This window comes from Dermochelys coriacea, chromosome 3 (assembly GCF_009764565.3).
Source record: "Dermochelys coriacea isolate rDerCor1 chromosome 3, rDerCor1.pri.v4, whole genome shotgun sequence".
NCBI lineage: Eukaryota > Metazoa > Chordata > Testudines > Dermochelyidae > Dermochelys > Dermochelys coriacea.
In genome coordinates, this window is record NC_050070.1 from 149534112 (window position 1) to 149546511 (window position 12400).

The following is a 12400-nucleotide window of genomic DNA, read 5'->3' on the forward strand; positions in this document are numbered from 1 at the left end:
GGTGGAGCAGGAAAACAGCCAAGGGAAACTGAGGGAGACAGAGGAAGTGACTTGCTTAATATCACAGGATGAGTTGGGATTATTAGACTCCTGGTTCCCAGCCCTGTGCTTGATCTGCTGACTAGGCCTTGCCTCCTTTTCGTGGCAGAAATAGAGCATACGATATATGTGGAAAAAGTCTGAATACATAGGTTTCTCTGAGTCCTCCTGGTGCCTTAGCAGTAATCACATCCGCAGTTATGAGCTGAAATGGGGGTAATTAAATTGATAGCTGTAGGGCTTGGAAAAGAACCCCCATTCCCACACCTCGCACAGTGGGCCAGGGATATTTTCTGTGCTTGGAGTAAAGGGGCCATCAGATACTGGCCAAGAAGCAGTAAGCTGATCTGCACTCCCACCTACTGCAGGATTTCCTGATTGATGCCTATGGTACAGGGTGCAGCTGGCATGAACTCTGTTGCAAAGGGAAGGAAGAGGGGACAAACCTTAGAAAGCCTCCTAGAAATATGGTGAAGCCTTCTCTTTGGCATAGACCTGCCCTGTTTACAGTGAGGAGCTGGTCCTATTGGTGCTGCACTGACCTGTGCCTTTTCCCCCAGTCCCTGCTGAGCAAGGCCAGGAGGAGGACATGGAGATAGAGGCAGAAGAACTGGGCCAAGCCAACTGCCTCCTCCAGCAGGAGGAAGAAAAGAAAGAAGGGGCAGTAGCTTTTCAGGTGTATAGGGCATATTGGTTGGCAGTGGGCAGCTGCCTAGCATTGTCCATCCTCTTTTCCCTGCTCCTGATGCAAGGTAAGGCAGCAGCTCGCTCCACGCTCTGTTTGGGCCATTCTTGCTCCCTTGCTATGCTCCCCAGATATATGAGGAGTCCCTGGGGGTGGCAGACTGGGTTTTCTCTCTCTCCCTAGCCCCTGCAGGAGGAAGGCCCAATCCTCCTAACTTTCCAGCTGGGGCCACTTCAGCACTTTCCTGCCTATCAAGTTGAAGGGTTTGTCCAAAGCCCTTAGCCAGAGTGAGGGCAAGACATTGTGTCCTAATTTGTGTCCCTGCTACCATGGGGGACATTGGGGTATGAGGTGGTGTATCTATAGAAGACTGTTCTTCCCCAGGGGACCTGCTGTACCTGGCTCCTATGGCTGCTGGCTGTCATCTCTACTGCTCAAGTAACCGCAGTTGCGAATGTATTGACAGCAGGGTATAGATTAGGCTGGGTAGTGAGGTGGTAAGGGCAGTTCCTCAGAGTAGCCCCAGCTCAGCTCCACTTCCTGCTCTTCTCCCCCATGTTGGCTGAAGCAGAGTCTAACCCCCACCCTGCACTGACTCTTGTGTATTTCTGCAGCATCTGGGAATGTCTCAGTTTGGTGGTTGTCACACTGGATCTCCAGCCTGCCCCAGACGGCGAACATCTCCACGAGGCCCCTGTCAGCTTCTGTCCCTTCCCCACAGCTGCTGCTCTTCTCCCTTGTGGGGCTCGTGTAAGTGGGCATAGGTTGGCTCAGAAGCTGGTGTGGTCTGGCTGTCGGGAGCAATGGTCTCCAAAGTTGCTCCTTGGTGTCCCTTTTGCAAAGGCCTCTTGCTGTGAATAGAAGCTGGCTAAATACCCCCATTGCATAGAGCCAGTATGGTCGTGCGAGCTAGATAGGGACAACAAGGCCAGCCCAGCGCAAACAGGTAGTGAAGAGGTGCTGCTGGATTTGCTCTGAGGCAGATGGGAGACCCCCCCTGGCTGCACAAGGCTCTTGGGGGTGGAGTTGGGGGTGGAGCCTACAGTTGGAATTGTGGGGATCAATCTGCCGCAGCTTGCCAAGGCTGATGAACAGCAGGAGGAAGCTGGTAGCCCACCTTGGGAATGGACTCCTGGCTTCTCCCCCACCCTGGCCCTTGTGTTTGCTGTCTCCGGGGCTCAAGACGTCAGCCTTGGCATAGTGCACACTGTGGCTGAAGCATGTTCTGTCTCTTTCTCTCTCCCAGGTCCCGCATCCAGGTGTTGGGCACAGCTCCAGTCCATCCCAATAGCACACTGGATGTGAACTTCTACCTGATGGTGTATGGCGGCATTGCTGGGGCCAACTCAGTCTTCACCATCCTGCGGGCCTTCCTCTTTGCCTACGGCACCATCCGCGCTGCCACTGTCATTCACAGCCGTCTGTTCCAGAGAGTGATGAAGGTAACGGTCATAAGGGTGGGGTAGAGTGAGGTCCCAGGAGCTCAGCTCGGGGAGAGAAATGAGGGGCAGGGGGAACAGAGATGGTCACAAATGGGGTGGAGTGCTGACATGCTTAGCCAGGGAGAGGGAACAGAGATGGTCACAAATGGGGGCAAGGGGAACAGATAGTCACAAACCGGCTCACTGGATTGCTGACCTGCTCGCCCACCCCTTGGCTGCAATCGTTATGCCTGCCTCTCAACTCTCCACAGCAAGAGGTACCTTGAAGCCACCACATTGTGAAGGTGGCTGGCTGTGCCTTGTGAGATGTGTGCTGCTACTGGGGATTGGGGATGCCCATTCCAGCCGGGCACCTCTACACTCGGAGGGAGAGGGGTTTGGAGTCCGGGTCTGCTGGGCCAGTACAGGCTGGGAATTCCTTCCTTGTCCATGTTCAGTCCTGCTTCTCTCCAGGCATTCTGAATGGTGGCTGCTTGCTGGGCCATCTATCAGCCAAGCTATAACTCCAGGGGCACTGCTCCCTCTCCAAGGCTGTCCCAGTCCAGAGTGGCTCTTACCACTCTGGTTCCCATGTTGCCAGGCCACGGTGACCTTTTTTGATATTACACCAACGGGCCGGATCTTGAACCGCTTCTCTTCGGACCTGTACTGTGTGGACGACAGCCTGCCCTTCATCCTCAACATCTTCCTGGCCAATGTCTTTGGGCTGTTGGGCATGCTGGTGATGATAACCTATGGGCTGCCCTGGATTGGCCTGATCTTGCTGCCACTGGCTGCCCTCTACTTCTCCATCCAGCGCTATTACCGGCGTACCTCCCGTGAGCTCAAGCGCCTCTACAGCCTCACCCTGTCCCCCATCTACACGCACTTCTCAGAGACCCTGACAGGGCTGAGCACTATCCGAGCTACCCGGGCCACTGACAGGTGAGGGCTGCTCCTCGGATGGGGAGGGTGACAGCGCCTGGAGAACTTGAGGCTTTTACTCTTGTAAGGGACAAGGGTGTTACCTAGAGGTTCTGGCCCTGGGGCTGGCTGGGGTGACAGATGAAGGGCAGTGGACCCTGGGACTGATCCTGATATTAACCACTGCATTGTGCCCGGCTCAGATTTGAGGCAGAGAATCAGTTGCGACTGGAGCAGAACCAGCGCTGCCTCTTTGCCAGTAACACCGCCATGCAGTGGCTGGACATCCGCCTGCAGATGATCGGAGTTGCTGTGGTTACAGCTATAGCAGGAATCGCCATCATCCAGCACCAGAGGCAACTGGGAAATCCAGGTGTGCTGTGAAACTTTGGAAGTTCACCCAGATCAGTAAGGGGTTGTGTCACTGCCTGCCCAGTAACCCTGGGTGCTTCTTTGCTGTGCAGCTTTGGCTCAGAACCCTGATACCAGCAGCCTGCTCGCAGCACAGTGACCTCAGCCTGGCTTACACCAGCCTGGTTACTCCTTGCAGGGTGGCACCAGCAGCCCTTCCAGTCCCGAGTCTCCCCAAAGCCATCTCTCAGTGCTCAGCCCTGCTCAGTGCAGCACTCACAAAACCTGATCAAGTTCTCTGCTTCTTTAAAGGGACAGCACCAACCTGTTAGGTTGACTGAGGATTTTACTCTTCAGTTGGAAATGCTGCACCGAAAGGGTGTGTAATAAAACAAGATTAGGTTTATTAACAAAGAACAGGTATTTGAGCCTTCTTAGTGTATATGCAACGTGCCTCAGGTGGCACGTGACCTGGGTCCATCACCGAATTTGGTCCACAGGTCAGATCATTAGCTTGCCTGGGCCGGGTACTAACAGGGAGTGCGACATGAACACTGATTCATGGCCCCCGGTATTTAAGTGACACTAAGTAGAAGGAATTGGGATAGAAATGGTTACAAACTAACAACAGTAAAAATATGCTTCTGAGACTAAAACCTAACTTAACAAACTTGAGTCTCTTGTTCAAAGTAGCTTTCTCACCACAGTCATTCTTCCAGCATTGCTGGCCAGTCCTTAGCCAGGATCCAACGCAGAGCCCAAAGCACTTGGTTTCAGGCCATCCTGTTCCCTATCCCAGAGCTGCAGCTCTGTCCACCTTCCAGGGAGGTAGATCCTCAGCCTCTTCTCCTCCCCCTCCGTCTCCCTATCTCAGAAATGGGTTGCCAGTTTATAACCTTCCCCTGGTGTTTTGGCTCCTTCCTTGTTCCCCTCAGTCCTCCCTGGCTGGAGCTGCATCCCCAGCTTTCTCTACTCCTTCACATGCCTGCTGTCCTCTCTTATCATCTCAGGTCTTGTAGGCCTGGCCCTCTCGTATGCCCTGTCTGTCACAAACCTGCTGTCAGGCCTCATCTCCAGTTTCACGCAGACAGAGACCATGATGGTGAGTGTGGAGCGAGCAGAGGAGTACTCCACAGACATCCCCATAGAGCCCCAGGAGCAGCTGGTCCAGGTAAAACTTCTCACTCAGCCCTCCAGATCCGGTCTGCATCCCATCTCATGGATCTGTGCTTTGCACTCTCTCTCCTGTCTGTGCATTCTTCCCATCTGCTCAGGTGTCCCACAGGGCCCTGATGAACCGGTGGCTGGAGATGATTACAGGGATCTAATGAGTGGGCAGTGGGGACTGCTGGCCTGATCTACAGGAACTGCCCAGAGCAATTGCCCTTTCCTAATACCAATCCCCCATTTCTCCCACTCCCAAGGTCTTCTTGTGCAGTGGGAAAAGGGCAGGGTGGGTGGAGCAGGGCTGGTGTGCGATTGGGAGATGCAGAGGAGGCTTAGAGTCAGGGATGGTCAGGAACAGAGAAGCCAGGTAAAGGGACAGGTGGCATGTTGGGCAGGGCTGGTAGTTGATCCTGGTCACACTTTGGTCTCATCCTCTTCTTCCTTTGAGGTTGCCCCTGACTGGCCAAGTCAGGGCCACGTGGAGTTCCAGCAGGTGGTTCTGACATATCGGCCAGGACTGCCCAATGCTCTGGATGGGGTGACCTTCACCATCTACCCTGGAGAGAAAGTGGGGATTGTGGGGCGCACTGGATCTGGCAAATCTACCATCTTCTTGGCACTATTTCGCATGGTGGAGCTGAGTGGGGGACGGATCCTCCTGGACAATGTCGACAGCCGATCAGTGGGCCTGGAGAGTCTGAGGTAGGGTGGGCAGAGCAGAAGGAGGAGCAAATGGCATTTAGGGTCCAGCCAGGAGCCCTTCCACCAGAGACAAGACTCTGGTTCTAATGGCTGCCAGCAAAGTGATACTGAGGGGGTTGGTTAGTGGAGATCCTTTCCGGCCACTTTTGGCTGCTTATGGCAATTTCCTATCAGTTGCTGAAATGTTCCTGAGCCCTTCCTGCCCTGGTTGTGTGTTAGACTCCCAGGCTGAGAAGAGCCATGCCTGGTCCCTAGTGTGTCTCAAACATGCCCTGTTTACATGCCCATGCCTGGGACCGGCCCAGGAGAGTCAGGGCCAGCCTGGTTACCATTGGCTCAGAGGAAAGGCCTTTTGCTTCCATGCTGTTCCCACCTGCTAAGCCTTCATCTGTCCTCTCCCTGCAGATCCAAACTGGCCATAATCCCCCAGGACCCATTTTTGTTCAGTGGGACAATCCGGGAGAACTTGGACCCCCTGGGGCGACATACAGACTTTGACCTGTACCAGGTGCTGGAGCAGTGCCACCTACAGACGGTGATTACTCAGATGGGTGAGTCCAGTGCCAGCAGGAGATGAGGAGGCTCTGGCAGTGGGCAGAGCCAGTGAATTGGAGGTGGTAGTCAAGGGCCTAGATGCAGCAAGATCTGCTATGGGGAGGCAAGACCCCAGTGGGGTCCAATGGGATTGACATGTGAGGCCCAAGCAGAATCCTGTAAGGTCCAGTGGAAGGACATGAGCAGGTGAATTTATCTGATGGGGGTGGTAGGCAAGGCTCTTGCAGGACTGACTAAGGGAGGCCAACCCCCCAATGGGATCCAGTGTGGGGGAAGGATAGGGGCTTCCAAGTCTCACATACCAGTCTTTGTGATCCTAGCAGAGGATACACACACGCTGTTAGTGACAAATCTTGCTTCTGTCCGAGTCTAAAATCCCAAGGCTTTGGGCTGGGGTTGAGCAGAGATGAGGTCTTCAGCTGGAAGCTCCTGGCCCAGGCATGCTGTGCAGGGGCTCTAACCAAAGCCTTGCTAGATAAGAGTTGTCCTTGCCTACTTGCAGGTGGACTGGACTCTGAGCTGGGGGAGAGAGGGAAGAGTCTGTCGGTGGGACAGAGGCAGCTCGTGTGTCTGGCAAGAGCCCTCCTGACCCAGGCCAAGGTGAGTGCTGCTAACTCCAGCTGGATTCTCCCTGCTCAAAGCAGGGAAATTACTTGTTCGGAGAGGGGGTGCCTGTTCCTGATTGTGGGGATAGGGCAGGACAGGGAGTCTGTGTCAGGAGGCCCTAGTGAGTAAATGGACTGTCTGATGTGTATGGGAATTAGGGCTGTGATCTGATTTATGGTGCCCTCTTAGGTGTATTTCTGGGCTGGGATCAGAGATCTCCTCCCATGGTGTTGGGATACCCTTTACTTTGTCACTGTGTCACTGGCAGGTGCTGTGCATCGATGAGGCCACAGCCAGTGTGGATCAGAAGACCGATCAGCTGTTACAGCAGACCATCCGCCAGCGCTTTGCTGACAAAACTGTGCTCATGATTGCTCACAGGTACAGCCAGCTTCCTCTCACACCAAGGGAATGTCTCCTCTGCATTGGGGAAAGAGCCTTCCAGCCCCGTCCACAGATTTGTGCTAGAGGGGCTCACACTACTGCTCTCAAAATAGCTGTGTAGATGTTGCAGCTTGATCTAGAGCTCGGGTTTTAAAGCTGGGAGGAGGAAGGGGGGCCATGTGAGACCCCGAGCCCAGCCCAAACCATAACACTGAAGCACCATCTGCACAGCTATTTTTAGAATGCTAACATGAGCCCTGCTAGCTCAAATCTCTGGATCTTGGCTGGGAGGCTGGCTGCAACAGGCAGTGTAGACATACCCTCTGAGCCTTCTAAATGCCTTATGGAGAAAAAGACAGCCCTCTGCTCTTAAACTCACCTCACTACAGCGCCAGCCTTCCCACATCAGCCACAGCCCCACCATTAACCACTCACCATGCCCACAGCGCTAGTCTTCCCCCACTATCCACATCTACAGCCCCAGCATTACGCACTCGCCAAGCCCAGTGCTGGCCACGCCCATAGTCTCAGCATTGTGTTTGCCCCCATCTTGATATTCAGCCCCATACGTGAGTTGAGCTGTGAAATCAGCATGACAAGATTTTTCATGTGCAAACTTGTCTGTTTCCTTTTGCTGCTCTGGAGTGAAGCAGGCATTTACCACCCCCCTTCAGCCCCTGCCCCTGGGCCCCAGTCCACCTGACTGCCAGTCTCTAGGAGCATCCAGATACTGTCCAATAGCAGCTTTCAGAGTAGCAGCCGTGTTAGTCTGTATTCACAAAAAGAAAAGGAGTACTTGTGGCACCTTAGAGACTAACAAATTTATTTGAGCATAAGCTTTGGTGAGCTACAGCTCACTTCATCAGATGCATTTGGTGGAAAATACAGTGGGGAGATTTATATACACACACAGAGAACATGAAACAATGTGTTTTATCATACACACTGTAAGGAGAGGTTTCAGAGTAGCAGCCGTGTTAGTCTGTATTCGCAAAAAGAAAAGGAGTACTGGTGGCACCTTAGAGACTAACAAATTTATTAGAGCGTAAGCTTTCGTGAGCTACAGCTCACTTCATCGGATGCATCCGATGAAGTGAGCTGTAGCTCACGAAAGCTTATGCTCTAATAAATTTGTTAGTCTCTAAGGTGCCACCAGTACTCCTTTTCTTTTTACTGTAAGGAGAGTGATCACTTAAGATGAGCTATTACCAGCAGGAAGGGCTTATGGGCGGCCCCCCAACCTGAAGCAAATACTCACCAGCAACCACACACCACACAACAGAACCACTAACCCAGGAACCTATCCTTGCAACAAAGCCCGTTGCCAACTCTGCCCACATATCTATTTAGGGGACACCATCATAGGGCCTAATCACATCAGCCACTCTATCAGAGGCTCGTTCACCTGCGCATCTACCAATGTGATATATGCCATCATGTGCCAGCAATGCCCCTCTGCCATGTACATTGGTCAAACTGGACAGTCTCTACGTAAAAGAATAAATGGACACAAATCAGACGTAAAGAATTATAACACTCAAAAACCAGTCAGAGAACACGTCAATCTCTCCAGTCACTCGATTACAGGCCTGAGAGTGGCTATCCTTCAACAAAAAAACTTCAAAAACAGACTCCAATGAGAGACTGCTGAATTGGAATTAATTTGCAAACTGGATACAATTAACTTAGGCTTGAATAGAGACTGGGAGTGGATGGGTCATTACACAAAGTAAAACTATTTCCCCATGTTATTTCTCCCCCTTCCCCCCTCACTGTTCCTCAGATGTTCTTGTTAACTGCTGGAAATGGCCCACCTTGATTATCACCACAAAAGGTTTTCCTCCTCCCCCCCTCTTCTTGCTGGTAATAGCTCATCTTAAGTGATCATTCTCCTTACAGTGTGTATGATAAAACACATTGTTTCATGTTCTCTGTGTGTGTACATCAATCTCCCCACTGTATTTTCCACCGAATGCATCCGATGAAGTGAGCTGTAGCTCACGAAAGCTTATGCTCAAATAAATTTGTTAGTCTCTAAGGTGCCACAAGTGCTCCTTTTCTTTTTGTCCAATAGCAAACTCTTCTCTTTGGTAGGTGCCAGGTGGAAACCCAGCATGTTCTATATATTGCTGGAAGCTGTCTGATAGGGACTTAGGGAGCCCCTGAATTTCCTGCCAAGTGGAACAGGGGTATTGCAGCCTCAGAGAGTGAAAAGGGGTTGAGAATATAGGAAACTGAGAGCCTGACAATTGTACTCAAAGCTCCCCGCCATCATGGAGAGCAGAGAGGGTGCAGAACATGAAACAGAGCTGGTCTTGCCCAGTAGAGGGCACTGTAGGACAGCCAGAGGATGAGAGACTGCACTGCCACCTCCCGGCCAGGGATGCCCTTGCTCCCCTGATGTGGGCCATTACCACTAGGTTAAAAAGCTCCAAGGGAAAGAAGGGACTGGTGGATAGGAAGAGCGCCCTGCAGCCCGGCCACCTCAGGCTGTAGACTATACTCATCTTAATACTGTGTGCAGTTCTGGTCGCCCCATTTCAAAAAAGATACATTGGAATTGGAACTGGCACTGAGAAGGGCAACAAAAATAATGAAGGGTATTGAGCAACTTCTATCTGAGGAGAGATTAAAAAGAGGGGAACTGTTCAACTTGGAAAAGAGACGACTTGGGGGGTTTATGATAGAGGTCCATAAAATCAGGAATGGTATGGAGGAAGTGAATAAGGAAGTGTTATTTACCTCTTTTCATAACACAAGAACCAGGCGCCACCCAATGAAATTAATAGGCAGCAGGTTTAAAACAAACAAAAGGAAGTATTTCCTCACACAAGGCATAGTCAAGCTTGTGGAACTCCTTGTCAGGGGATATTGTGAATTCCAAAATTATAACTGGGTTAAAAAAAGAATTAGGTAAGTTCATGTACGATAGGTCCATCAATGGCTATTGTTGTAAGATGGTCAGAGATGCATCCCCATGCTTTGGGTGTTCCTAAAGCTCTGACTGCCAGAAGCTGGGAGTGGATGATGGGATGGATCACTTGATAATTGCCTTGTTCTGGACATTCCCTCTGAAGCACCTGCCATTGGTCACTATTGGAGGGCAGGATTTTGGGCTAGATGGACCATTGCTCTGACCCAGTATGGCTGTTCTTATGTATGTGGCTGAGTCATTACTTGGATGGGAGACCTTTAGGGAAATCCAGGTGCTGCAAGAGAATCAGTTGTTGGTACTTTTCACTCCATCAGGACTGACTCTTGTGCCCCAGCCTAGCACCATGGGCTGCGGGAGGTTCTGTCTTTTGGGGGAGATGGGAAACTGAGATCCTGAACACCTGGGGTCCATGTGAAGATCCACTCGTACTTTCTGTAAGAGTTGGGTTATTAATATCAGTTCTGATCCAATTCCAGTGCTGTGACTTCATGCAGTTTATTCTAATACCATTAATAATACTACATCCTCCCACTGTATTTCCGTGTGCTTTAGGCAGGAATGAATTTAGGCTCCCAGCCCCCCGGGAGGCAATGGGTATCATTATCCCCATTTTACAGATAGGGAAACTGAGGCTCAGATTAGCAAAATAACTCACCCAAATTCACAAACCAGTTGATGGAAAAGTCAGGCAGGTGACCCAGGTATTCTGACTCCCAGCCTTCCTGCTCTCATCTACTAGAAATGCTGTCTTCCTAGGTTCTCACTCTGTCTTGAAAGTTGTTGTGTAGCGGTCCTGTTAAACAACTCCCAGATTTCTCCCTAGAGATGGCTGCATTTTAGTGCTGAAGGAGTGATCCCTGTGTATATAAGTGCTCCCCCAGCAACTATGATGAAGGGCTCTGTAGATATTGGTGCCTATGTGGGGGGGTCTCAGGCTTCTGTGCTAATGAATGGGGGAGCAGTATTTGGTGCATTTCTCCCTGCACAGACCAAGACACGCCCCCCCCAATGCATGTTTCTATGTTTGCTCTCACCAGGTTGAACACTATCCTGGACTCAGACCGTGTGCTAGTATTGCATGCGGGGAAGGTGGCAGAGCTGGATTCACCTGCTGTCCTCAGCAAGAGGGAAGACTCCTTGTTTCAGCAACTCTTGACCAGTGGGCAGCAGTGACTTCTCTGCTAAGAGACTGAGACCAGTGATGAGCACCTCCTGGCTGCACACCTGCAACCCCCATCTCTGCTGGAACCCAACAGGCTGGTGGGTGCAGGCACCTACCTACTTCCTGCTGGGCCAGGAGCTGACATAGGGGATGCACTAGCCTGCACAAAGGACAGCAGAGGGTAACACTGGCTCTTGGCTTGGGTCCTGCTCAGAGTGGACCTTGTTTTAGGTGGGAGGACGAGGAGCAGTCTCCCAAGCCATGATGGGGTTTGACCGAAACTTACTGGTCTGGGTCAAGAGTCCTAGGATGGGGAAACATGCTGCTGGCTTGGGGCAGCATCCCTTTGGTGTAATGAGGGTTTGTTCTCTACTATTAAGTGAATCAGTGACTCCCAGTGAAGGACTCATGATTTAAAATAAAGAACAAATGTCCTTGTTAAGCTCTCGGTTTCTCCTCTGGCTCTGGCCCTCACCCTCATCACTGCTCCCCTTTCCCCAGAACCAGGTCTCCTCACAGTCCCTCTCCCAGTCAGAAGATTCCCACACACACAATTTTCAGGTGCAGTCTCCTCACTGCAGCCCAGGACTCTCCATACTGACACCAGTGACAGGCAGTGCCTAGGAGCCATGGTTCTTCTGTCCCTACCATGTCCTGCTGGAGTAAGCCCTTCCGCACGCTGGGAGCCCAGCACAGGTTGCAGATACCTCCTCCCCTGAGCTGTGGTTTCCTTACGGCACAGCCTCACCAGACTGAATAGTGGGCATTGGGTTAGGGACAGGATCTGGCCCCTTGTATGTACACACTAGTGCCCAGAGATGGTGTCAGTGTTGCATATTGTACTTGTTATGGCTGTTGGGGGACCCCACACCCTTCAGGTGTTTAAAGACCTCCAAAGTTAATCTAGGTGGCACTATTCCAAAGGAGATCTTATATCACTCCTCCCCCAGCTCCACAACCTTCTGGTTCAGGAGGCTGGAGAAATCTTCTCCTCAGAGCTCCTCAGCACAGCTCTGATTCCAGCTTGGCCATAGAGAGAGGCTCCTGTAATGAAGCCTGGATATCTCGCATGATAGGGTGGAGCCTGCCAGCCTAGGGATCTGGGGTGTAGGCAGGGAATGAGGGAGCAGAAGAGCTGGGTTTTGAATCCATGTCTCCCACACAATGACGCTGGCCTCTGTAAACTGAACCTCCCCTTCTTACCTCCCCATGGGTGGGGGTTTTCCTCCATCTTTTGGCTTGAGATCTCTCCCCATTTCCCCTCCCACTGCCCATAGTTAGACTAGACAGATTCGTAACCCATCTCGCTCCCTCCTAGTGTGCAGTTTGGGGACCCTGCCATTACCACACAGCCCCTCTCTCCACCACTCTGAGGATGCGCATAGCAGAAGCAAACCCTTCTCCAGGCTGATCTGAGACACAGGTGCCCCTTTCCTGCACCTGAGGCTGCAGAATCCAGCTGCATCCCT

At 51.8% G+C, this 12400-nt stretch overlaps 1 protein-coding gene across 5 annotated transcripts in view; it reads left to right on the forward strand.

The window, feature by feature from the left end:
• Nucleotides 1-11373, forward strand: part of ABCC10 (ATP binding cassette subfamily C member 10) — a 29732-nt gene extending 18359 nt beyond the window's left edge. For all 5 annotated transcript variants that reach the window (XM_043511546.1, XM_038395412.2, XM_038395414.2 and 2 more), the window contains exons 12-22: nucleotides 600-791; nucleotides 1339-1474; nucleotides 1971-2166; nucleotides 2747-3090; nucleotides 3273-3442; nucleotides 4431-4591; nucleotides 5036-5289; nucleotides 5695-5840; nucleotides 6347-6444; nucleotides 6719-6831; nucleotides 10807-11373. In XM_043511546.1, the coding sequence (XP_043367481.1) occupies nucleotides 600-791; nucleotides 1339-1474; nucleotides 1971-2166; nucleotides 2747-3090; nucleotides 3273-3442; nucleotides 4431-4591; nucleotides 5036-5289; nucleotides 5695-5840; nucleotides 6347-6444; nucleotides 6719-6831; nucleotides 10807-10942 (1946 nt within the window). In that variant the 3' untranslated portion in view covers nucleotides 10943-11373. The remainder of the gene's footprint in view (nucleotides 1-599; nucleotides 792-1338; nucleotides 1475-1970; nucleotides 2167-2746; nucleotides 3091-3272; nucleotides 3443-4430; nucleotides 4592-5035; nucleotides 5290-5694; nucleotides 5841-6346; nucleotides 6445-6718; nucleotides 6832-10806) is intronic.
• Nucleotides 11374-12400: the final 1027 nt, after the last annotated feature.